The sequence below is a fragment of the Panthera uncia genome, chromosome D2, assembly GCF_023721935.1.
Source record: "Panthera uncia isolate 11264 chromosome D2, Puncia_PCG_1.0, whole genome shotgun sequence".
Classification (NCBI taxonomy): domain Eukaryota; kingdom Metazoa; phylum Chordata; class Mammalia; order Carnivora; family Felidae; genus Panthera; species Panthera uncia.
The window spans coordinates 16,980,142-17,007,607 of NC_064818.1; the positions used below are offsets into that span (position 1 = coordinate 16,980,142).

The 27,466-nt window shown below is 45.8% G+C and overlaps 1 protein-coding gene across 2 annotated transcripts in view; it reads right to left on the minus strand.

The window, feature by feature from the left end:
* The window catches only part of COG2 (component of oligomeric golgi complex 2), a 46,420-nt gene that overhangs the window by 9,875 nt on the left and 9,079 nt on the right, over positions 1-27,466 (minus strand). For both annotated transcript variants that reach the window (XM_049645045.1, XM_049645043.1), the window contains exons 2-12: positions 23,539-23,700; positions 22,359-22,424; positions 20,018-20,098; positions 18,017-18,120; positions 15,377-15,485; positions 14,649-14,828; positions 12,859-12,983; positions 8,205-8,331; positions 6,173-6,312; positions 1,665-1,726; positions 68-219 (exon numbers count right to left, since the gene is read on the minus strand). In XM_049645045.1, the coding sequence (XP_049501002.1) occupies positions 68-219; positions 1,665-1,726; positions 6,173-6,312; positions 8,205-8,331; positions 12,859-12,983; positions 14,649-14,828; positions 15,377-15,485; positions 18,017-18,120; positions 20,018-20,098; positions 22,359-22,424; positions 23,539-23,700 (1,308 nt within the window). The remainder of the gene's footprint in view (positions 1-67; positions 220-1,664; positions 1,727-6,172; positions 6,313-8,204; positions 8,332-12,858; positions 12,984-14,648; positions 14,829-15,376; positions 15,486-18,016; positions 18,121-20,017; positions 20,099-22,358; positions 22,425-23,538; positions 23,701-27,466) is intronic.

Sequence of the window (27,466 nt, forward strand, 5' to 3'; positions counted from 1 at the left end):
CCCCCCCCCCCCCCCCCCCAATTCCCAACGGTCGTGATTCTGGACGAGCTACGCGGCCAGCCCTCACCTCGCTGACAAACACGGAGTAGCGAGCCAAAATCTGCAGTGTGAGCCTCCACAGACGATGCGCCAGCACCGGCAAGAACATCTCGTCCGACCAGCACCTCTGAAGGCTGCTCCATGTTCTGTGAGAAGCCAAAAGGCAAAACGAACTGCCAGCTAGAGAAACAGACAGACACGTAAAGAATCTCAGGCAATTCCCAGCTAAATTCTAATAGTTCCGATGCATAATTCAAGAGTGAAGAACGCGGCCATAATCCATGCTGTGTCATCTTTTGAGGCAGTGCGTTTTTCTAATTTTACACAATTCCCCCTCCCGGATGTTTGAGACTGAACATCTATGGCATTCGGCAATCACTTGTCAACAGGTATTTTGTACCAAGTCCACAAACCCAAGCTGGAGTGGTCCCCTGCAGGCGTCTCAACTACAATTCTGAGTTTGTCCAGTTTCGTTTGTCTGCTCTTCCGTTCCTCTATCGGAACTCGCTACATACAGGAAGTCGATCACTAGGACCATGTTTTGCAAAGACAGACGAAAAACCACCTTGGAGCCTAAAATGGTGCAGTCAGGCTGACTTAGCTACATAGAAGGGAGCAGAAACTTAAGTGGGAGTGGCCTAGAGACCTGTGTGGCTATCGAAACAGCCGTGCGTTATGCGAGCGGCCACCGGGAGTGACTACAAGACACAAGATCAATGAGGCTGTTAAGGAAACCAAACCTGTCTGCAACCCACCACCCACTGTCACCTGCCCAGTGTCCCAGGACTGGGGCCGAGGGCTCAGGAGGCCTGAGGCAGGAGCCCCAGTTGTAAATCATCCCCCATGAGGTAAAGGCCATCCTGACGCTTTACCTTAGCCTGGGAGGAAAACGGATGGAATCCAGTTTTCTATAAAAAGCGCTGATCACCAGGGGCTAATCCCCTGTGACAGGTTATATTCAGAGACAAAACTGAGGTCTGCTTCTTACGTTCTTAAAGCATTTATTTTCAATCTTATTTTAATTCCAGTGGAGTCAACATACAGTGTTGTCCTAGTCTCAGGTGTACAACATAGTGATTCAACGCTTCCATACATCGCTCGGTGCTCGAGATACGTGTGCTCTTTGTCTCCATCCCCTACTTCACCCCTGCTCCGCCCCACCCCCCTCCCCTCCGGTGACCACCAGTTTGTTCTGAGAGTCTGTGTTTTTTGGTTTGTTTCGTTTTTTTCTTTGTCCATTTGTCTCGTTTCTAAAATTCCACCCTATGAGTGAAATTACATTGTATTTCTCTTTGTCCAAGTGCCTTATTTCACTTAGGATTACGCTCTCTAGCTCCCTCCGTGTCGCTGCAAACGGCAAGATTTTGTTCTTTTTTTTATGGCTGCGTAATAGTCCGTTCTTTTGATCCTCTCTATAAGGAAAGAAGCTCTATGGACCAAAAAATATACTTTTAGCCTTTTAGGAAAAAAAAAAAAAAAAGAGGTTGAGCCGTGTTTTTAAGCTACGTTTTCACCTACTGCGTGACAGAAGAAGGTGAAAGTACCCTCAGAAAACGAAGGCTTAGGTAAGCGCTGAGCTTAACCCCTTGCATGACATCCGCCATTGATCGCTTTACGGAAATTACCTGGAGCGTCCTCCAACCCAGCTGTAAGTGCTGCTTCTAAGGATCCTGCGATCTCTCTAAATCTGAGAGAAAAACAAGAGCACAGAATAGGGTTTATGCTGCTGCTGCATGCCTTTACCTACCCGTTCTCCCTTCCTCCTGAGCCACAGGAACTTCCTCCGCTGGCTTGTCTCGAAGAGCGTCCCAAAGACACCCTTACAGATGCCCGGCCGGCCCCAGGAGGCCCATTCTCCCACTGTTTTCAACTGAGCAAGGAATAAATTTCTCCCGATTAAGCCACCGTCAGGCAGGGCTTCTCTGTTATCTGTGGCTGATTGGAATCACAACCAACCCCGTGTTTTTCGAACTAAACAAACCACCCGGTTAGACCGCCTTCAAGGAGCCCATGTCAGGCCAGGCCCACGTGGCTGTACTCGGTGTCGTCGCCTCGCGGCCACAAGACAGCGGGATCTCCGATCCACCTTGACTCACGCTGCCGTAGGGAAAAAAGGAAACGTCTCTAAAGTAAGGAATGGGAAGGCTGGACTCCGGATCTGTTTGCAGTTTGAGAAAAGTCACCGCGAGCAGCCGGTGAACAGTACAACAGCCCGCTGCGTGTGCTGTTCACACTGCTGCCCAGCCTCCCATGCTGTCCGGCCCCCACCTCCCGGGTCAGTCCTCCTGGGTTGTCAGCTGGCCCACCAGGCAGCGCCTTCTCCCGTCACAGAATTCCATTTTAGTAACTGCGTGGGCACGTTTTCAGGGCTGTGTGACATTAAAACGCTATGTTTTGGAAACAAGCTGTGCACATGGCATCGGGTCCCAACTACGGAACCTCCGCCGTCGGACCTTCCCCAGCACACCCGTCACCTGCTAGTTCCCTTGCTGGCAACACATGCTGACACCCGCTCAAGATTAATTTCCCTGAGCCTTTTGGGTTTTTTATAGTACACATTTTTTTCAAAGCAGTTCAGAGCCTGAGCTTAAGGAATCTGTCTGGAGGGTGAAAGGAACAGCACGTCAGACCAAGAGCAGTGGCCGTGCCCTCCATGAACGTGCAACACGGCCCAGAGCCCCAGGCCCCCGGCCGCCCCGAACCGCGAGAGCTGGCTGCTTTCCCGTGGGAAAGGAAGCCCCCTCCTACTGCCCAGGGGAACCTGCCAGTGAGAGGTACGGGTGCTATGTCGCAGCCTCGACACAGCCATCTGACCGTGCAACCACGCTGAAAGACCCATGGAAGTAAAACTGCCCAGGTCACTTGGCAGAGCTGTGCCTCCCCAGCCGGGAGCCCAGCAGCAGCCCCTCGCGCAGCTCTGCTGGGCAGTTAACTTCCAGGACTGAGGTGAGGTGCTGTCGTTCTTGGAAAACGGCAAAAAGGGAGAGGCCACCTTGGGGACCCTTGAGAAGCCGCGCTGGAGTTGGTCCACGCGCGTGTGATGCCCACGGCGCTTGCTAGGGTATCTGTAACAGAGGCGACCCCAGACAGGACGTTTCTACATTCTGAAATCTGGGTTTGGGAGAGGCCTCTAGACCTATCCCTCCACGCATGCCACAGGTATGCAATCATCGCAAAGCGCTTCCGTAAAAATAAAAGCGGCGAAGGTAACACTGCCGGGCGTTGCAATCTCTGCCCCGTAGTATCCAAAGCGTCGCGGGGCACACGTCTACTCCACACACACGCGTACTCGGGGCAAAGGGAAAGCACGTCGATGCTGCAGAAAGCCCACGTTGCTAGGAGGAGATATATTATGTTCAGCATGTACTGAATGCAATACATCTACGGTGAATGTCCCGGGAGTATACAATATTCTAGAAAGACTTCAATTAAAGATGGCGGAGAACTTAGCCTACGGCATTTCAGGGACTGAGCCTAGTCTCTGCGGAGCCACCGGCTCACTGCACTGGAGACCACTGGGTCATATTTGCATTTACTTTCTTCCTGTGAGAAACTGAATCGTAAACCTTTTTCTTGTTTTTGGAGTTTGTTCATTCATTCTGAGAGCGAGCGTGAGCAGAGGAGGGGCAGAGAGAGAGGAAGAGAGAGAATCCCAAGCAGGTTCCGTGCTGTCATCTCATGAACGGCGAGATCATGACCTGAGCTTAAATCAATAGTGGGACGCTTAACCGACTGAGCCCCCCCCCCCAGGCGCCCCTAAACCTGCTTTCTACTACACCTACGGGAACAAGTGACATGAAGGCCAGGCAGGGCATCGGGAACAGTGAGGGGTTCAAGTGCACCCCCGGATGGCGCTGGCTGGAAGGGCCACCTCGGTTCCTAGGATGACGGGATACAGGTTTACCGTCAGACCAGTGGTGTAAGCCTGTTCCCAAGAGAGCAATGTTCATGTTCCTCCCTACGAACATGTCAAAGTATGCCACCCCATGGGTTTTGGGCCTCCTTTAAATGGCCCTGAAGTGAATCCCCTCACAATGTAACTCTGACCCTAGTCATGTTTGTGAAACTTCTGGTCGTCACTCAGAGTAAACAATGTGACGCCTGGTAAAAATCAATAGGGCAGTCCTACAAAGTATTATTTGAACTTATTTTTTTTTTAATGGAAAAACAAACATAAGTGAATACAAGTTCCACACTTCGCAACTCAGATGTGATGTTTTACAAATTTCACAAATTTTAAGTAAAATGGTTTACAGAGAAAGGCTCACCGATCCTTTTGATTGCTTACTGTTAAAATCTGGTGGACGTACAAAATCATTCAGGGAACTGGCTGACTTTAAACCCAGCTCGGCTGCCGGCCCCGTGAGAGGCGGCTGAGGGGAGGCTGTGCTGTCGCTGTGGCGTCCGGCCTGGCGAGCCCAGAGCACGCCCCGTAACAGCCACCAGAGCTCCGGGGGGGGCAAGTCCGGAGGGGGGAGGGGCGGGGAGGGGGACGACAGTGCAGGATCTCCAAGGGTGGGGTCACGGGATCTGGGGAAATGACTAGGAAGAGGAGTTTGGAGGCAGCAGGCAGGACTATGTGATGTCACAGTATTGGATGTCTAAAGCAATCTAACTTCAAACCCGGACCACAGAAGAAATGCTAGACATTTCTTCTCCACTGCGGTCATATATACACACACACGTACATAAATACATATATACATACGTGTTAGTCCCCAATTTTATTTTTTTTATTTTTATTTTTAGAGAGAAAGGGCACAAGCAGGGGAGAAGGGCAGAGAGGCAGAGAGAGTGAGAGAGAGTGAGTGAGAGAGAGAGAGAGAGAGAGAGAGAGAAAGAATCTTAAGCCAGCTCCATGCTCACCACTGAGCCTGATGAGGGGCTCGATCCCATGACCCTGGAATCACGACCTAAGCTGGTATTAAGAGTTGGGCCTGAACCGACTGAGCCACGCAGGCGCCCCTCTATTGCAGTCTTATACTGTGAAAGAATACTTCACTGTTTTAAATTCAGCTCCTGCATCAAAAGGGCTTCCTGCCCTGGGCTGATCTTCATTACCCTGCAACAACCACTCCCAGTGCAGTCCATGAATACCTTAGAAGAACAAATCCTTCATATCCTACTGAGAGACAAGCTACGTGGTGATGTCACACTGGCAAAATTAAGCATAAAATACAGTGTGGTACGAGCAAGGGCGCCTCACTAACATTCTGGTAGCTGTGATTTCATTATCAGAAGATGATTACATACATTCTCAATCACGGCAAGCAATTACAATCAAGGGACCTAATCCTTAACGTATTTCCCCCTCTGTAATTTCCCCCCAGAACTCTAGGGAAAAGGACTGCATCCTAATGAATGAAAGCACTCAGCGATTTCAACAAAAAGCTTGCAACTCTTTCCAGACCTTCCTAACTAAAACGCTCCAGTTAATGTCATTCGATGAAGGAACTTACCATGACCTCGTTCAAGACACTCTGCAAAAATGGCTGCTTTCGTCTGTTTTTCTAACAGAACATATGTTGCTAAGAGTTATCCTAAATGTCCCCAGTTTATGAAAGCACTTATTTACGTACGTGGTATCGTCACGACATCTGTTAGAAGTGTCACCATTTTCCAGAACAGAGAGAACAAATGTCACAGATGTCAAAGACATCCAAAAGATGTCAGAGACGGCCAAAATAATAACTAGGATTCTCATAAACCGACTGACGGAACCAGCTGCGAAGAATATGCTTCTCCCCACTCTCAGGGAAAAACCAGCACAGAGAAGCCAACAACAGACCCACGTGGGCCGGGCCTGCTGCCTGACGAAGGCGGGTGGGGAGAAGGGCAAAACGGACAGGCTGCCGCGGACGGAGCGCAGGAGGACAGAGCTGGGCGCGGGGCCCACCTCGGTCCGAGGCCGGGGTCCTCAGCCCTTTAATTACCAAATGGTTTTTCTGTCATGCCAACCGGAACGCCGGCAATGACGACACTTCTTGCACGTTCCCACTTTCGATCTTGTTTCCCAAGGAACGGCACGATCATCTCCGAGGACTGTTTCCTGGAGGCAACACCCTGACCTGGTATTCTAGTCCCATTTCAGAAGGCTGGAGGTGGGGGGGGGGGGGAGGAATAAATCACTGACCTTATTTGAAAATAAACAGGCAAGTTCCACTTATTACTGAAGCTGTGATAGGCGGGATGTGCTCTTAATCTCCTCACGCTGGCCTGTGTTCCACACTGCTGTTCAAATGCTCTTACAAAATCCATGCTTACGGTGTATTTCTAAAATAAGAACAGGCGGAATTTTCACTGTGAGCAAACTAACCAGGAACGAGCACATACAGGGAAAACTGTAATCAAGATAAAGAAGGAGAACACTCTGACTCGTAGCTTCCGGAACTGACAGAGACCTGAAAGGGGTCGCCCGTCCGAGGTCCTGACTTGAAAATTCGGTACTGCCCAAAGCGGGTCGGTGACACGCTTGAGGTTTTACGCGGCAAGCCTCCCTGGAAACCCAGTGCTCTGCAAACGACAGCTCTCGTATTCTCGGCACCCCTAACCTCGTCCACTGGAACTGGCAGAGCCAGTAAATTAAGTGGTATAATTGTCACTGCCACTCCAGAGGAAGGAGTAGAACATTTTTAAAAGGAAAGAACCAAAGCAGGTGAGCCATCACATGATCTCCATAGACAAGACAGCACAAAAACGGACGGGGAGCTACCAACACCATGAAAAGCCGTGGCTGAAACTTACTTAACGTTCATCACCCGCGCGCTGTGCCTAAAACTGTATTCTTTAACGTGACCCACAAAAGTACCCTCCCAGGTTAACTACTGTTATTATCATTTGAAGGATGATGCTTCCTCTTCTATTCAGGCTCACAGAGAATTTACCCAAAGACAAAGCTGAGAAATAGAGCAAACAGCACCCTGGTTGGTCAGCAGAGAACCGCAGCTGTTGGAAATGTTGGAAATGCGCATTCCTCCGTGGGTCCCCTGGTCCCCCCCCCCCCCAGGGCCCAGGCTCTACGGGGAACATGTGGGGACACTCCATATCCTTCTGGGTCACCCAACCATTCACCGAAACTTCCTCACGTCTGCGCTTGGGCAGGAATTTTAGTTCACTCCACACTACAGGCTTTTCATTTCTTTCAACTGGTTGGGCGAGGTGTTGAGGAGTTGAGACCAAGGTATTATTCATCCTTTGGGGATAAAACTAGACAGACCTCTGCACACGACGAGATGCTAAAGGAACACGAGATATTTCTCTCCTCACGAGAAGCACGTCACAGCCAGACTGAAAGCTGAAAGCATTTTGTGAAAGGAACTGACCGACGCTGTGCTCACTGGAAACAGACCCAGCCACGTTAAGGACTGGCTTAGAATTCCAAAGTCAAAGTTCTGCGAGAAAGTTTCCTTTCTGAGCTGAAACATCTCCTGAGCATAACGTGATCAGCACAACTCCAGAGGACAGCAAAACGTAAAGGGTCTTAAATGGTGAATGCTTAAGACCGCTGTATCATTCTGCTTCTGGGGTCTATTTTTAAAAGCCCTACTGTTTTCAAATAATAAAAATCACCATCACACGATTCACTGAAAACGATACCACGTGATCACATGATTCAGCATACTGTCACGTCGCACAATTAGTCGGAACAGGGAAGTGGTATTTCTGTGACACTATGGCTCCAAATGTGTCTTCTCGTCTGTTTTGAAGGCCAGCAGGCCCCAGGCTCACCACACCTTACCGTCTGCCTCTATACACTACAAATTAATGAGGATTTTAAAATCCAATCGAGACCTTGTTTTCCTTTAAAATTATACCGTACACATTTGCAAACCTAATTTTCCATAGAAAACCACTGCAAAGGGACTGGCTTTTAATGGTCTCAAGGATCTTTTTGAAAAACTGAGAAAATGATGTGCATACATATCTTGTCACATTGGTACCTAGGCTGAACCTTACTCTGCATTTTAAAATTATAGTATATAGTCCCAACAGTATCAGAGATTACTACTTGGATGAAACATTTTGTGTATTTTAAGGAAATGCTCACTCACAAACTCGGATTTTTATTTTTAACAAAGCACAGAACGAAGTCTGTGCAGAAAGCATGATTTTTCTCAAGCCTCTTATTAATATCTTCGAGAATCAGGATGATGGAGGAAAAGTACCTCGTGAAATGCATCAGGATTTCCAGGATTAAAAAGCGAAGGCAGTTTTTCTTCTAATCCTCGTACAATTTCTGGCCAGACAGAATTCACCAAAAAATCATATCCAGGAACACTGTTGCCTTTTTCACTGTAAGAAACAGCAACACTTCAGTCAGATACACTGCACCCTCCTATTTACAAAGGGCAAAATTCTACAGTGGTATTTTAACTCAAAGTTCCTCAGCCTAAAACTTACTTCCACCTTTTTAAAAAACTGTACGTCAGTTAGCTTGTTTATAGCCTTCAACTTCTATTTTACTCCTTGATCCCAGTCTCACCTTGAACCTGAACGCCCTCTGTATTCTGACTCCTGTATTTATCACATAGGAGAGCAAGCTAGTGTCAAGGATAAGGCAAAATTACTACATCGAATTGCCTTGGCAGGATTTCTCCCTGGAAGCAGGCTATCGTATTTACACTCTATCTTGGAAAAGAAGTAGTCTAATAACACAAGAAAAGCGATCTTCGCGTGCAGTCTTTTTTTAATGTTTACTCATCTTTTTTTTTTGAGAGAAACAGAGACAGAACATGAGTGGGGGTGCGCAGAGAGAGAGAGAGAGAGGGAGACACGGAATCCAAAGCAGGCTCCAGGCTCTGAGCTGTCAGCACAGAGCCTGACATGGGCTTGGACCCACAAAGTACGAGATCATGACCTGTGCTGAAGTCAGACACTTAACTGAGCCACCCAGGCGCCCCTCTTTGCATTGAATCTTAATACCACTAAGCTCTAAAGCCCTGGAAATCATGCTAATTTGCCAGTTACTAACAGCTTCGTGAAGATTAAGCTATCTCTAAGATTACCTTCAGTTCTCAAATTCTATGACTATTCCATGTAAAATCTTGATTCCAAATCCTGATGCAAAAAAACTTGTCACAGTCGTGTTTTTTTGTGTATCCATGCTTTATTTTGCCTTTTTTTTTTTTTTTTTTTTTTAAGCAAAAGTCTAGACTCTGGATTTCTAATTCAGACTCAGATGAGAGGCAACACTGAGATGAAAGCATTCACTCAGGAGCCAGAGTACCTGGGTTCAAATGGTGGGCCTTTTACCCTGTTTTGTTTTCTTCATCTTTAAATTGAGATGACAGGATGGAGATCATAGCATCTTCAAATGGGTTGATATTTGTAAAGCATTTAGGCTTGTGCCTAGCATACAGGAAGTGCTGTGATAGCAGGGCTTAAATATATAAGTAAATAAGTAAGGCAGATTGCTCAAGTTTTCTCTTGCACTTAAAGACACAAAAATAACTTCTAGGTAAATACCATCTCACTGAATGCTCAGTTTTAAGATAACTTTAACAGTGGCCAGCAATTCAATATATGGTCTTTTTTTAAGTCTTTATTTAGGTAATCTTCACAACCAACGAGGGGCTCAAACTCATGACCCCGAGACCAAGAGTCGCACGCTCCTCCGACTGAGCCAGCCAGGTGCCCCAATATACGATCTTATTTCGGCAAAACTGGGAGTTTTGTAGCTAAGTTGCAATACGAAATTGGGTATTGAAAATAAAGAAAAAAGGGGCGCCTGGGCGGCTCCGTCGCTTAAGCGTCCGATTTCGGCTCAGGTCATGATCTTGCGGTTTGTGAGTTCGAGCCCTGCGTCGGGCGCTGTGCTGACAGCTCAGAGCCTGGATCCTGCTTCGGATTTTGTGCCTCCCACTCTCTCAAAAATAAACAAACACTTAAAAAATTAAAAAAAAAAAAAAAATGAAAACAAGAGATAAAAGCTTTCCTAATTTTCCTCCTTAGCAAAAATTGCCAGGAAAGATAGGTTATCCAGGAAGCCATGCCTTACTGGCCAGCAAGGGCTACCAAACAATCTTACTATAGTTAAGTACTGGTAAGAAATCACTGGCCGGTTGGAGGAGGGCTGGGGAGGGCCAACAACATGTCTATTTCCCACATACCCAATTCCACACCTCGCAGTCTATACTTTCAGCCACGCTAAGAACGAGCTCTATTAAGGTACCTGGAGAAGAGAAGAATAAAACTGGGAATTTTAAAACTACAGATGCACAGAATATAAGCAATATCAGATGACAAGATCCCCTCATCCCCAAAGCAAATTATCTACTTAAAGCCCCAAAGAGAAAACTTACATCTACAAGATTAACAGCTGAAACAGATGGCTAATGAGAAAAACGAATCCACATTCTCTGGAAGACAGATCCTGCATGCTGCTGGCACTACAGATATAAAAGACATATACAGAGGGCGACACGAAGGAAAAAGAACAGAACGTGCGAGGGAAGCACCAAGAGTGGGGAATCCTGGAGGCCGGAGCCGAGCGAGGGCAGGTCAGGGCCAGTAGGACAAAGGTGCCTGAAGCAAATGACGACCTACCAACGCACGGATTAGATTCCCCAACCCTCCGAGGCGTGGGTCGACGTGAATTCTGCCACGCTGAAAACTATGGAAAGGCCTTCGCAAAGCTTTGAAACTCCGCATTTTCGGGACCAAGACTGCCCTTGTCGAATCTAATGACTGCTTTGTTTCAGAATTGCAGCTTCCTTAGTTTTACATCACGACTTCTACTGAATTCTTACCCCAAATCCAAATCCAACTAAATCTTCACGATGACTAAACACAAGCGGCAAAACCAGGCCGAAATCATGCGGTGGGAATAGAGAGGGTACTTCAAAGGTCAGGTGGCATATAGTTTTTCTTTTTCTTGTCTTTCCAAAGAACAAAAATTCCTTTTCTTTCCAAAGAACAAAAATTCAAGACCAAATGCACTGATCGCCTACTTCATAAAGATCTGAGACCTCCTCTGCCTTTCTGACGATGAAAATGGACCAAGTCTTTCATTTTGCAAACACGGGGAAGTCGCTAACTTCAAGACACGGTGACAGGTGAGGAAGGTGTGGGCAGCGCGGAAGGAGAGCACACCCTCAGCCTCTGGGAATGACCCCTCCACAGAGGTTAAGAGCCAACATGTACTGGAACCGAGGACATGGTGAATGCTGAACACCAGGGGAAAGCGGTCTCTTGAAGGAAGTGGTATCTGAGCGGGAGCTCAGATGGAGGTGACAGGTTAACCAAAAGCCACAGGCAACGGGAAGCGCAGGAGACAACGAGGAAAACCACAGAAGCCCCCAGTACAGATCTTCCTTGACTTACGACGGAGTTACATCCCAATAAACCCCACGTAAGTTAAAAATATCATGAGCTGAAAATGAAAATACACCCAACCTACTGAACATCAGAGCTCGGCACACCCTACCTAAAATGTGCTCAGAACGCTCACAGCAGCCTGCAGGCGGGCAACATCACCTAACACAAAGCCTATTTTACAACACAGTGTTGGCTACCTCACGTAACTTGCTGAAGCCTATACTCAAAGTGAGAATCCGGATGGTTTCAGTGTGTCGGTTGCGGACCCTCGTGATGGCGTGGGTGCCTGGGAGCTGTGCTCGCTGCCACTGCGCGGCATCACAAGAGGGGATCCTACTGCGTATTGCTAGCCCGGGAAAAGATCCAATTCGAAGTCTGCAGTATGGTTTCCGCTGAATGCGTATCACTTTTGCACCATCGTAAAGTCAAAAAGTCCTAAGTTGAACCGCTGTGAAGTCAGGGATCTTCTGTACAAGTTGTGTTAGGGAAGGTCAAGTGCTATAGTTTGGCCAGGGACCAGAGTGGTACGGGGTGGGGTTGCGGGGGCGGGGGTGGGGGGTGGAGTTCCACAGTAGAAAGGTCTACAGTGTCGAGAACCACCAGGACCAGAGCATCAAGGACCTCACGGGCTGTGCCAAGAAGACTGGATGTTCCTCTATAAGCAACGAGAAGCCATTAAAGACTTACGAAGGTGGCAGAGCTCTGGGCGGATATGACAACCAAGGGCTGCAATGAAGGGGGACAGGTGGAGCCAGGGAGGCCAGGAGGGGAGAGCCTGTTATTCCAGAGAAAACATGACAAAGGCCCGACCAGGGCGATGGTGAAGTGGAATGGGATATTTATGAAGCAGAACTGGAAAGTCATGGAAATTAAGTAAAAGGAGGGGAAACTGAAGACAACCTTAATCACTATTAATATAAAACTTATTGAATCAAGCTGAGGGGCGCCTGGGTGGCTCAGTCAGTTAAGCGTCAGACTCTCGGTTTCAGCTCAGGTCATGATATCGCAATTCCTGAGTTCAAGCCCCGCATGTGGCTTGCTCTGACAGAGCACAGAGAGGAGCCTGCTTGGGATTCTCTCTCTCTCTGCCTCTGCTCATGCTCGCTCGCTCGCTCGTTCTCCCCCTCTCTCCTTCCCTTAAAATAAACTTAAACAAAAAAAAACCCCAACTTGTTGACTTAAAGCTGAATTGATATTTATAGACATCAGAATAATGGAAGGAAACCAATTTTGATTTTAAACCCGATTAAGGAAGAAGTATAGAGAAGGTAAAAGGGGTTTTGGATTCAGAGAAATGCAACCTTCAAGATTAGCTCCTACTATTAGTTCCATTACCTAGAAACCGAGGCTAACAACACCCGCCTCATGGCATTGGTAACAATTAAATAGGAAAGCGCACTCGTTCCCAGTTCAGACAAGACAGCCAGTAAGCAGTACGCACTGGGAGCCACCAAGTGCAATCGCCGAGCTGAGCTGACCGGGAAGCTCAGCAGTTTCAGTTACCTGGAGATGGCCCCTCCCGTGACTTCTCGAAGAAGGCGGCAATGGTGAGGAACAAACTCCAGGAGCTTATCATACATGATCTGAAGGCCGTTCGGATCAGACTCAACAATCTGCTCTACAATCACCTATCAAAAGGAGCATCATTTGTTTTAAAGCACCTAAAAGAGAAGTATGAACTATATACTACAGAGGAAAGAACAGAGAAAACCTTAAAAACACAATTCCTCTCTGCCCACCCTCCTCCCCAGCTGACATGCCTTCGAAACAGAAGGTAAAGCACACCTTCACTCAACATCGGCTCCTAGGGTTAGGGGACACAGCTCTGACCCGGGGGAGACACAGGCTGGGTGACAGAGACTGGCCTAGAGCCGAAACACCACACACACTCATCTGCTTCCCGTCTTGAGCTTGAAAGCAAAATACTGTGTGTCCCGACAACAGCTCTGTACTGCCTTGACCTTGGCCTAGCCGACCACCACCAGATTAGGGAAAGGGTTGGGACAGAGAATGATGGGAGAAAACACATTTTATTTTACTTTGTTATTTTATTTTTTGTGGGAAGGTTGAGAGTCAAGAGGTAAAGAAAGGACAAGCACACAAACTTAAAATACAAACGTGGCCATCGTCCCTTTAATATGCCACTGAAACTTAAAATATTTTCTTAATTTGGCACATTAGATGCGGCTCAATGAAAAAGGCATACATTGGGAGCTACCCTACTTTCACTTACGGATAAAGCATAACGTAGTTAATCGGTCTTTTTCATACCCACAGAAATAGGCATGAAATATAACAGGATACACACAGGGAACTGGCAGATCATTTATTTTTAGTGATCCTAATGAAGTTGAGAGGCTTACTGAAATTAAGCCTTAAATTTCACTTTTACCAACAGGATTCACTGTCCCATTTTAAAAATGGAAGGCTTTCATCCTGAAGTCACAGGGCTTGGAAGCTTTGTACTTACTGGGACAGGAAGAACATTCACACTGACAGGTGACTGCAAGAGGGTCTTCAAACACTGAGGGCTGGCTTTATGGCTTCTATCGGTTTGAACCAGAGAGAACTGCCATTTTCTAAGCCGGAAATTGTTGAATGTTGGCAACCTTGTATGATACGACCTATATTCTGGCTCCTCAAAGGCAAGATATACTCCCTGCCTGTAACTTAACTATACCCCGACAGGTGAAGGGTCCTGGACAACCAAGTTCGGGTTTAAGGTACTAATCTGCCCACAAAAGCCCTTCATCTTTGAACATTCCCTCCTTCCCACTTCCTGGCCTGGCAGACTCCCCCGTGGTTTTCAACACTTAGGTCCAATCTATTCTGGGAAGACACCTCCCTCGCGGACTTTCCAGGCTCACGGGGCTGTCCACACCCTCCGCCACCAGGCACGTGCTGCGGAGCGGTCATCGGCCTAACTGTTCTACTCCTCTACCCTGGCAGTGCAAAAATGCTTTTTCACAACCTCACTGACGTAGAATTGACACAACTTAAAACTGACCTGCAAATGTTCGGATCCAGACCTTCTCCCTAGGCAAGACCCTCACCCCTATGGTATTAGGATGATCCCTGGGTTATGACATCACTAGAGAATACTGGAGAGCATGCTCAGTTCCTGGCACTCTGACTGTAACCAACGGGGGGACCGAGCTTTTCCTACAACTGAGAGTGCGGTAACTACGAGACCGTACAGAAAGATCTCTGATCTATCACCCCACAGCCAGTGAAGAATCCAAGTCCGAGTAGATGCTCTAGGAGGGTATGAACGAAGACACGAGTGCACACACCTCATCCACGTAGGGTTTCACTAGAACTTGACCGACTAAGGCCTCGGCATCCCGTGTCTTGTCAATTGTGGCGTAGGTCCGTAGGCAGTGCCGTATTATATCAACGTTGGAAGTCTGGAGACCTTCTAAGAGCAGGCCTTCCAGTGACTGCTGTAACATGGCTGTAATGCCGGCTATCCGCTGCAAGCAAAAACAGCTGTAAGGAAAGTTCCAGGTAGACCAATTGCTAAAAATTCAAATATGTATATAACAGACCTCCTATTCTACTAGAATATACGTAAGATTAAAAGATTAACATTTTCTGGAGAGTTAACAGTGAAATCTCTTCTCCCCACGATTTCTTTACAAGTAAATCTTTGCTTCATCTAAGAAATGACAAAGTTATTTTCTTCTTAAGCTACAGAGTAAATCCGACAAATGTGTTTAAACCCAGTCAAGGGCTTTGGGTAAATTAATTCTGACTACCTCGTACAATGTGTCGAGTTACATGAAATTCAGAATTCATTTTACTCGTGTAATTTGGAGAATATGCTTGTGACTTTACGCAAAATCTCTCCAACATGACATGAGAGAAGCAGGGTCCCCAGAAACCAAAACTGAAAGAAAAAATTCAACGTTGATTTCAAAGTCCTCTACAGCAACAATTATCAGGGGCAATACGAAATTAAACTAAAATCATCCAGCAAATTCCCAAACAGCAAACTGTGAAAATCTAAACCAACACTTACCGGTCTTACTTTGTCCAAAAGAGGCATGCCTTTGCTTTGAACAGCATGAAACTGTAGCTGGTTAAATTCTGTGGCAATTCTCTCCAAAATCTGTCCAGTCAAAAGCGGGCTAGTAGAGACAGTTACAGAAATTTAGTTCCCAGAGTTATTTAATTTCCAAGAGACGATATCACCCAATTAGCAACAGTGAGGCTTTAGCCACCCACGGTGTCGTAACTTTTCTTCAGGGTGTTTTCTCCCACAGACGCCTTGTCACAAGGTGAAAGTTAACGTACCTTCCGTGCTGTGGATTTTCACTACGAGCCATAAGCATAGCATGTTCTAGGTGTGGTGGGGAGGTCGTCACGTATAAGCAAGCCACTGACACTGCCTGGCCCCAGCCACAGGGCCCACACGAGCAGCAGGAGCTGGACCGGGGGAGTGTGGGTGCAACTGCGTGTTTCCACCACGTTCCTCAGGCTCTCCCATTCACGAATCTTCATCTCTAACCCCCTTCTCTCTCTTGCCCTATCCCATCATTCATAGCCGAATCCTCCTCTTCTCTACCTGCCTCATTCTCCCTCCTTCCAAAAGACCTCTAATACGTCTCAGGCACCAAATCCTGTTGTCCCTTCAATAAAATCAAACTGGCCCTCTAGCAGCAATAAATGCAACACCTCAAAGCAGCTTCCTTTAAATTTGCGTCTACCAAAGAGCAGAAAGAGCAATCTACATGCTCCGGGTCCTACCGAGAAAACATGCATTTGTATCGGCTACCACGTGTAATAAATGTACTCCCCCTCCCTCCAAACACATTATAAAGCATCAACATCACTTAAGAGGAAGCTGAATAGTGAAAGATGAAAACCATAAAGGCACTGAAAGTACCTGCTGGGCTTTTCTAAGGCATCCCACATCTCTCAAGGCACAAGCAGGCAGTGAGGGGAAAACCCACACCATCAGGAAATACAAAACACTATATGCAGACCAGCAGTGATCCACCCGGCCCTGTTTCCACAGCATCCAAACCAGCGTAGAGGGAAAGTGCCCAGCGTGACCAACCCCAAAGCTGAACCTCTAACTTGAATAACCTAGCGTGGACGTGTTGTTTACCAATTATCTCAACGTCTCCTGGCCTAGGAAGCATGATCTATTTACTATTCACCAACGTGGCTCTGGCTTTCCTTTGTCTACAGCTCAAAGCTGCTGTTCAAAAGGAAAGGAAAAAGCCTCAAAGGTGATTCTGAGCAAGAAAGAGCATAATAGCTATTACATTAAAGGCAGAATTGCCAAAGGAACAGTATTACAGAAACAGAAACCACTGAGGGATTTCTATCAAAGGAACACAGCAGGAACGAGCAAAAACAAAGAAAACTGGAAGGCGCGCATCGGAGCAAGAGAGAGGCCGGATGAGGATGCAGCTAGAGGGACCGTCAGCAGAGAGCAGAGCAGCTGAAGACGAGCCGGTTCCACCAGACGGATGGGAACGGACGTTCCCGGGGTCTCTGATAAGTGACGAAGGGGTCAGGGGCACAAGGGCAGTGGGCCGAAGAAACACACCCGGCGGGCAGCGAGTACCCATTTCCACGTCTGGATTATGAAAGGAGGCAGAAACGGAGGACCCGAGAACCCCCTTCCTTTGGAATGTCTCCTTTCTTTACTCCATAATGAGAGATGTGGAGCGTGGGGTCTCTGGGGACCCTTCCGAATCTAAAACATTAGTTCCTAAAACTAAGAAATCCCCATGCCTTCTTGGTGGGACCAAACCTTTGAACTCTAGGTATAGTCAGTTTGGCTGTGGGTGGCGCTGCCTCAATGATCCAGTATTCCTCGTGGAAAAACGCTATAGCTATCAGGGTGATTTCAAAAAGACAGCTCACGTTCAACCCAGATTTCCTAAGGGGGAGGGCCTGTGTATGCCAGGTATGGCTGACAGTCCTTCACTGGTTGAGACAACCTCGCACGTGGGGTTGCTGTCAGCCTTACACTCCAGGGGACGCAGGGCACCGAAGGACCTGGACTCGGGCTCCCCAAGCCTGTGTTCTTCCCACTGTTCCACAGCGCGTCCCGCTGGTGCCGCCGTGCTCTGGCAACTCATTTTCCGAGTCCCTCATCTACCCGGCTGATTGAAAATTCACACTAAGAAGGCGGTAAGTCGCGGCGTAACACAGAGAGCGGTCATCTTTTTCTGATTTCAGAAGCTTTTTCTTCCTCGTTCGTGCATTTCACCTAGACGTGCCCTATACTGTTTCCGTTAACGATATAATGCTGGTGCAAAACACATCAATGGTTAATACTCTGGGCAGGTCTAGAGAAAATCTGAGAAAGATGAAGGCTATACCTTGAAGATCAACAAGGATTTTGCTAGCTCTTTACGGAAGGGGATTCCAAGTGTAAAAACTTTCCATGGGAGGCACACTGCCTCTGACCCCCAGTGTTGGAACTACATGGCCTAGGACCACAAAGGGTTTAAAATGACGTATAATAAACTTTACCATCTCGTGCACTCTACTCTCTGGAGCTACGTTCGAAAACGCTAAGCTACAGACTTGGGTTTTCTCCTTATTCAGAAATGAATTCTAACTAAAACGAAACCAAACAATATTTAAACTGGATGTGAGGTATTAATTTACGTGCTGTTCAGTAAAAAAAAATACTTACCTGCTTGCTTCTAGTACAGATGTTTCTTTAGAACTTTGAGAATTTAAGATTTTTTCAATTTTTTCAACTGATCGAATAACTTGTATAAGCCTCAACACGCACATCTATAAAGATAAAAATTAAGCAAACAAAAAAAGTTATTATAATGTTTAACCTTAATCATCTTGTTTTCCATGCTAAGTGCCAGAAAATATAAAACCAGAAAGAAGTCAAGTTTGAATATATAGAGCATCCTACATTTTGAATATTTCTATAAAACACTGAATTGCCAAGAATGGAAATCTTAATTTTGGCTTTCTGGAACAAGCATATTTCAATATTCTACTGCAAATTAATAGTAAAAAAAAAACCACACAAACGAAAAACCCCTAGACTTTTGCTTTCTCACGCTCTGTACTCTTATTTCTTCTTTTTCCCATCCTGAATCTCTCTATGGGCAGTCCATTTATTTTCTTATGGCCCTTTCTTCACCTTTTCAGTTTCTGAACGTACTTATCCTCTCGGTTTACATGTGCATGATGTACACCTATATGCCCTAGTCTCAATTCATTGAAGGCATCTTATGCTACAAATATTGCCAAGAGGTTGCGGGACGTTATAAAAACGCTCACCCTTAAAAGAACGAAAAATACAAAGTCATCCGTTAAACAAACAGTACCTGAGAACCCCTCCTGGGAGCTAGACATTCTTCCAGACAGTGGGGACAGCAGTGAATAAAACTAGAAAAATGTCTGCTTTCATGAAGCTTACAGTCTTGTCTAGAAACACACCACATGAATTCTTCGGACAAAAGCTGGGAGAAGATGTAAAGGAGAAATAGTCTCTAAAATAAGCTTCTTTCTCCCCCGTGAGATTTAAGAAAATATGCTAATAAGGGGGCACCTGGGTGGCTCAGTCAGTTAAGCATCTCACGGTTCGTGAGTTCGAGCCCCGCTTTGGGTAAGCTCGAGACCCACTTCAGGTAAGCCCCACTTCTCTCTCTCTCCCCCTCACTTGCTCCCTCTCTCTCTCAAAAAATACTAAAAATAATAATAATAAAATGTGCTAATAAATACACGTACAAAACACTGGATAGTCAGAAGTCTGGAATCCCAATTCCAACTCTGCCCTGACATCCTTATGATCACGAATACAACCAGGGCTGTGTGGAACAGGTGTCGAGGATGAAGGCGTGCCCTTGCTGTGATGAGCACCGGCTGACCTAGGGAAGCGCTGAATGACTACACTGTACACCTGAAACTAATATAACCCTGTATGTTGACTAACTGGGATTCAAAAACTAATAAGAAGAGCTAAAACCAGAGCATAAACAAAAAAATCAGGAAATAAAATTAAAATCCAGGGCCACTAAACAGTAAAGGCAGTGCACGCAGACGTGTATTTAAAGAAGGGAAACGTGGGGCGCCCGAGTGGCTCAGTTGGTTGAGCGTACGACTTCGGCTCAGGTCATGATCTCGCGGCTAGTGAGTTCGAGCCCCGCATCAGGCTCTGTGCTGACAGCTCAGAGCCTGGAGCCTGTTTCAGATTCTGTGTCTCCCTCTCTCTGACCCTCCCCCGTTCATGCTCTGTCTCTCTCTGTCTCAAAAATAAATAAATGTTAAAAAAAATAAAGAAAGAAAGAAAGAAAGAAAGGAAACGAAAAAAGAAACAAACATGGCCGAGCATGAGACAGCAATACTCCGCCTTTTCTAGAACAACTAACCTGCAGTAGAATACAGGGGTGGAGAACATTTACGTGGCTGTTAAACCACCAAGTGCTCCACTGACATCAGTTATTATTATTTCTTGTTCTGGAAAAAGTGAGGGACCTTGAGACCATGTGGGTACCTCTAAAATTCCGTCTTACTATTTCAAGTAGATAACGTGACATTATAATGCGAAATATGCACACGCAAAAGAGCTTTGAAAACAAAGCTGCATAGTACTGACTGACAAGCATGAGGGGACACGAGGAGGGGACACATAACCGGCACGTAACGTGGGAAATCTACGGAGGGATACCTTTTTCTTCCTGATGTCCTCTTGCTTACACATCCGTTCATCCACTGCCCGAATGCCTTCACTGACAGATGACCTGAGGCTCTTTAAAAGCATAAACAAAGTATACTGCAGAAACTGTTCTGTAACATGATCAGGTTTATACATTTAATTCAACCTCACAGAACTTAATACCTGCAGACCAGTATTATGCAGACACTGACAATAACACGAAATATCAGACACACATGTTGTTGAGGGTACTCATGATTTAGGGGCAAAATGACATAAAGCCAGGGTCGCACTGTATTAACGGCCAGAAGAACAATAATACATATACAGTGAATGTCATGGGTGGTCAGAGTGGAGAACAGGTAGTCTGAAGCAAGGTACAGAAGAGTCTGGAAAAGGGGTGGGACTCAAATCTGGCTCTGAAACCGTGCATGGGCGGAGACAGCATCTTTAGAAGACAAGAGGTAAGAAGGTGTAGACACGTCCACACTCAGGGTCACAGCCATGCACCCGGGTGCGCTGTTGGCTTCGTTTTGGAGAGAAGTAGAAATAAGGGAGGGGTCAACTCAGGAGGACTTCACTCAGATAAGGGCTTTAGACGGGATTCCACACATTCTGGAGAACTAGAGACCGTTGAAGCACTGACCTATCGTAGGTCCTAATATTTTGGAAATATTAGGAATCAAGGAGTAAGAACAGAATGGCCAGGAAAAGGGAGAGCTCACAGGTGGAGAAAGAGGGCCGGAAGCTGAGGAACGAAACCAAGTAGAAGACAGGAATTAGAGCCAAAACAAAGGTTCACGGAAACAGCTGGGATAAACTGGACACATCACAAAAATTCTACAGAAAGGTGAATTATTTCACTCAGAAAACATCATGAAATACCTACTAGATGTCAGCTGTCGTGACAGCACATGAGGATACAACAACGAAGACAGAAACAGTCTTATCCATTAAAGATCTTAGAATCTCTTAGAATCTTAGATCTGGTCTCTGAGTCGGGACCAGAAAGGAAGATCAGGCCTGTGGCTCATTAGGACAAAAGCAGCTATAAAGACGGCTGTGGAAAAGGAAGGGGACACGGTGCTCGCGGGGACGAGGCAGGACGGGAACCTGTGTGCGAGGCGAGAGCAGTAGTCAGTGGAGCAAATCTACCTTTGGGGAGAGGGGTTTCAGAGAAGAGCGGAAGGCCAAACGAAGGCTGGGCTCAGGGGACACCACGGCTATGGGGCTGGGGGAGGAAGGGGCACACCAAGGAAGAGGCAGGAGAGACACGCGGCAGCAGGTGTGGAATCCAATAGTGGACCACAAAAATCGCTCTTCCCTTCCGGGGGAAAGCACCTCAATAAGATTTTGTAACATTCAAACGGGACATAAACAAGGAAGAGTATTAGCTAGCTCGAGGCACGGCTCCAAATTTCCCTCTTCTATGAATTCTTTCCTGCCTACCCCTCCTCTGGGCTTCTCAGCACGGACACTGCTGGGACTCCACGTTTTTTCCAGCTCTGTCCATGCACCGGGCCTTCCCTTGGATCATCTTCCACTTCTAGTATCTCCTCAGGTTCCAGGCGCTGTCTTATGGGCTGATGCACGAGGCCACTCAAGCTAGGGGTGACATACCCAGGACAGGACGGTGCAGAGCACCAAGTTCACAACGGTGCGTCCAAACAGAGGGGTCGGGGGAGTGGGGGGGGGGGGGGGGGGGGGGCGGGGCCGCGACACAGGCGGGGGGGGGGGGGGGGGGGAGGACAGGACGGCACGGTTTTCTGTTGGAAGTGATGCCCTAAGTTCCCCTCCGCTGTTCACCAGGTGGAGTTCCCATTCCCAACGTCTGGGAGTGGGGAGTTCTATTCCCACAGCAGGGATTTTCTCAGAGAAACATTATTAGATATTACATCTATATCATCTTTCGGTTACATGAAGGATTTCATAGCTTTTGTGGACCAGTCTGGGAACCTGACCGCATGTACATTACTGTCTGGGCGGGGAGGGGATACTTACAAATTAGGAACTGTTCAAATGAGCCATTCAGAAGTTGGAAACCACTTACATGGGAGTAAGGTGGCATTAATAAGTTGAATTTGGAAATATTCTTCCTCTCCCCTGACATTTTAAGGCTGTCTACTCTGAGAATCTGTCTTCTTCAGATCGAACATGTTTTTTAGGTCATAATACCACATGCAAAAATAGAAAATCATTTACAACTTTTCTGAAGGCAAATACGATAATCATGAAACCATGAGAAAATAACCACCGCACCACGAGCTGACAGATGAAAGGAATTCTTCTTGGAGAAGGCAAACGAGGACCACATGCTTTCCAGCAGCTTGTTTTATACTATGTAGGGACTTACCAGAACTTCTTCTCGTAACTGTCCCAAAGGCACAGAAAGCTGATTGAGGGCCTTGTCCATGCCAACCTAAAGGCAAAATCACGTTGGCACACACACATCACAATCAGGAATAACAGTGAAGTATCTTTTAATGATCAAAGCAGTACTAGACTTAAGTTATTTTTTTGGTATGACTGTATTTTGCTGAGTAACTAGTTAAATAACGGAAATGTTACTGTGCCATCAATGTTCATAGAATACGAAAAAAATCTGTTGGTATACATGAAACTATACAAACAAGGGAAGTCCTAATAAATGAAACCTTCAAACAATTTGCCTTTAGATGCCATTTTAAATGAATGTGAAAAATTGTAACGGAAGGGGCACAGCTATCTGTCCATAATTTATGATACCCAGCCAGTTGATGTGAAAGGCCAACGGGCTATGTCTCTCCTAAACATCATTATAACCCTTGAGAAAATCCAAATTAAACAGAACAGAAATCAAATTTTCTGGGTTTCTAATCCCACTGGAACATTTATGTTAGGGGTATATTTCCCAAAAGCAAATATGCCTCATTATTTTAATGCTTCTTGAAATCCCCACGGAGCTGCCGACTTTTGGCAGATTTAAAACAAAATGAAGTAAGAACAAGGGGACTTTTCTGCAAATATTATAACCCAAGCATTTCTAAACAGCTTTCACAAACACTTGACACGCTCACTACAAATCATTCTTATGTTTTTATAAAACCACGCCTTCTAAATATCAATACTGGCCCATGTCCCCTCAACCTAGCTCTGCCTAACGCATCCACCTGAAAGTAAATTCAACACTTCCTTCAGAATAGTTGGTATCTGCTCTTGCAAATTAGCCTCAACCAAGTAAGACTTCAGGGTAATCACTTAGCAACTACCAAAAACGACGACTCCGATATTCTTATCCTCTGCTGTTGACTTATTTACTAACGATTTCAAAAAAATAATCAAGCTAGAGCGGCCTGAAATGAATTTAAACACTAAAACCAAACAAATGCACACCAAACAGTTTAGTTATTTTACTCGTGAGCTTAGTAATCTCTTTAGGTTTTTTTTTGGGGGGGGGGCGCAGGGGGAATCGACTGAAAGCTTCCTTTTAGAAATCTACACTCCACTCTGAAGAATAAATATGGATGAGAGGGCCTTGCGGATTTTCGGCTTACCAAGTTTGTGGACAGGTTGACAAAATCCGCGTAGTCTTTGTTGATGAGCTCCACCATGGCTGTTTTGAGGAGTCGGTAATAGAGTTCCAGGTCACCTCTCAGTTCCTCCAGCTGCACGCGCTTCCGGCAGTCGGACACGAAGTGATCCACGTCGAAATCTTCCTGAAAAATCAAACCGCAAAGAAAAAATGATCGCCAATGATACCACATTTTACGTATAAAAATCAAATCGGAGACAGAGAGAGAAACGCCATTCTACTCATTTGGGAGGGGGTCTGGGGCGGGGGGGGGGGGGGGGGGGGGGGAGTGTCTAGGGACACACAGTGACACCAGGGCGCCTGCTCACGTCACAGAGGTGCGGGAAAGGGGGCCCCACCAAGAGCATTCTCTCCTGCTGCCTAAGTTCCACAAGGGATTTTTTTTTTTATTATACATTTCAGAGGCTTGTCTCAAAACAGAAACAGTCTTTGCTTCTTTATTTTAAATGTGACAAATGCTCATGGCAAACTTTCAACCAATAAGGAAATAATTATATTAAAGAGTGTAAAAAATCATCTGCTCTCTGAAGCTCTATGGATAAGCACTGTTCACGTCGCCCGCCCACCTACTATTTAACATTGTGATTCACATCCTCCCAGACTTGTTGTATTTTGGTCTTTTCTCTTTAAAATGTTAAGTTACTTTTTCAAAAGTTGAGATACAACGGACACATAATCTTTCAGGTGTCCAAGATAATGATTTCATGGTTTCATCTACTGTGAAATGATCACCCCAAGACTAGTTAACATCCATCACCACACACACATTTTTTCTTGTGATAAGAACATTTCGGAGTTACTCTTAGCAACCTTCAAATGTACCATATGGTATTTCCTAGAAGTACATGCTGTATATCACATCCCCAAAACTTATCTTACTAACTGGAAGTTTGTACCATTTGACCCCTTCATCCATTCCCTTCACACACCCCTCCCCACCACCTCTGGCAACCACCAATCGGTTCTCTAGGACTTCATTTTTTGTTTTTGTTTATAGATTCCACACATAAGGGAGATGATACGATATGTGTCTTTCTCTGACTTGTTTCACTTAGCATAATATCCTCAAGGTCCATCCATGTTGTCGCAAATGGCGAGACTTCCTTCTTTTTATGGCTGAATACTATTCCACTGCCTATACACACATTTTCTTCATCCATTCACTCGCTGATGGACACTTAAGTTGTTTCCAAGTCTTGGCTGTTGTAAATACTGTAATAAACATGAGGGGCCTGTGAGCGTAAGCCTTGCCGGTCACTGGAGCCACATGACCTAGAGGAATCCCTTAGGTGGCGACTGCAAAACATGGACACCAGATGAGCATTCAAGCTCCTTTTCCGGAGATACCAGTGAGCAGGGGTGAGGCAGAGAGACGGCACAAAGGTAACACCTGCCAGTTCCGTCTTTGCAGACTACAGAGTGGGCCCCAGATGAGTGTTAAATTAGATGCCGGCCCCTCAGTGCTCTATGATAAGCAAATGGGCCTCTTTTACAGAAAGTCTGAACCTTTTTCAATCGGCTACTTCTGTGCTGAGTCCTGGAGTTGGGGGACTCCACTCACGTGACTGCTTTAAGAGCTGTTTCTCTGTTCCCCACAGCCTTGTGGGTCTCACGGATGCAAGCCTTGTTGGCTTTCAAAGCTAGATGTTCTGGGGGCTTGTCTCTGAAGTGCAGGTCTTAAAAGTTGGGGTGCTGGATGTGGGGTTCAAACCATTCATTGCTCCTAGGGGCGAAGTCTGGATTGTGAGCTCCCTCCCAATTGTGGGTCACTGTGCCAGGGGTGGGATTTATGGCAGGACTGCATCTCACTTCAGTGTAGGTTGTTTCCTTATTCACCTAATGTGTAGGAGTCACTCAGCTAGTTTTGGGTATTTTTCAGAGGAAACTGTTCCATATGTAGCTGTAGGTTCAGGGTATCCGTGGGAAGAGAGGAGTTCAAGATCCTCCTACACCGCCATCTTGAACTGAAACCCAGACCTTCTTTATGTGTCTACACAGACACACACACACACACACACACGGCAGCTTAATATTCATGTTCTTCTCAACTGTTATTTCCCATTTAAAAATGTAACTTCAATGTCTTTTCATAAAACGTATACATTTGTATTAATATTTTACATGGATGTTAAGTGTTCCATTGAACAGATGTTCAGAACCTTTCATAATCAATTTCCAAGTACTGGTCTCACAGATTAGTTACACGCTTGTTTCCCCTTTACTACCTTTTGGTGCCCCTGGCATAAATGTTAACATAAATGCTAAGAACCATATGCACCATTCCTTAAGAGTACTTGTTTCAACGGACTTTCTTAATCAGCCAACCCCCCACCCTGATAGTGTCAGAGGAGAGGAATTCATACCAAACCATAATTTCACAGCCATCTACTGAAAAACCACCTGCTTCTTAAACTGGGGCCAGAATTAGCCTGGACTTTTGCCTCTTGAGACCACCTCAGACAACACCTTACGTTCATGGCTATGAAGTACATCAGAGAAGGAATGCAGAGGCACAACTCAGCTCAGAATCCTGGCCGTGCTACTAACCAGCTGTATGCCTTTAGGTAGATCATTTTTCCTGCCTCATTACGTATTCTCTGAAGTTCTGAACTTGACGATGGCATTCTAAATCATGTAACTCAGACCCTTGAACAAATGCTACCAGGTAGCATCAGTTCTCAACCTGCCATTTATGTATTTGTTCTCAGATAAACAAATGTTGCTCAACACAAGACTAAATCACTTCCCAGTAATCTGTGAATACTGAATTAGGCAGCTTTTGCTGTGACAACAAGCCCAAACTCACAGCAGCATCAAGCAACAGACACATTTCACTTACCAGGAATGGTTTTACTCTATAGTGTAAATCTGCTAAACATTTAAAAGGAAGACTTTGCAACCCATAGACTTATGGTCAATTGATTTTTCAAAGGATGCCAAGACCAATGACTGGGGGAAGAAACAGTCTTTTCAAGTGCCCACCACAGGGACAATAATCTACACACAAAAGAATGAATTTGGAACACCAACCTCACACATGCACAAAAAAGTAACTCAAAGTGGATCAAAAGCTTAAATAAAAAAGCAAAGACTATAACACTCTTAGAGAAAACAGAGGTGAAAATCTGTGTGACTCTGAATTACATAATGCTTTCTTAGACATGACACAAAAAGCATAAAAAATAATCAGTAAACTGAACTTGATCAAAATAAAAACTTTTGTGTGTCAAAGGATACTACTGAGAGAGTAAAAAAGATGACCCACAGAATGGGAGAAAATATCTGCAAATCGTATATCTGACAAGGATCTACTGACCTGAATATGCAAAAGCCCTTATAGCTCAACAATAAAAAGAGAAATAATCTAATTTAAAAACAAGCAACAGACTTCAAACTGATATTTTCCCAAAGAAGACGCACAGATGGCCAAGAGCACATGTAAAGATGTTCAACATCATTAGTCTTTAGGGAAAATGCAAATCAAAACCACACTGACCTATCACTTCCCACCCACCAGGATCCAATAAAATAAGAAAAAAAAAAACAAAAATAAAAACAAAAAAAAAAAACCCAGAAGACAAGTGTTGGCAAGAAGGCAAAGGAACTGGAACCTCCTGTATTGCTGGCGAGAATGGAAAATGGTGCAGCTAATGTGGAAAACAGCTCAGCAATTCCTCAAAAAGTGAAACATACAACTACCCAGTGATTCTACATCTAGGCATATACCTGATAGAACTGACAACAGATGCTCACACACAAAAAACACTCACAGCATCATTCATAACCGCCAAAAAGTATCAACAACCCAATGTCCATCCATTGATGAGGATACTTTAAAGGTGGCAAAGCCTATCACGCAGCCAAAAAAAAAAAAGCGGGGGGGGGGGGGG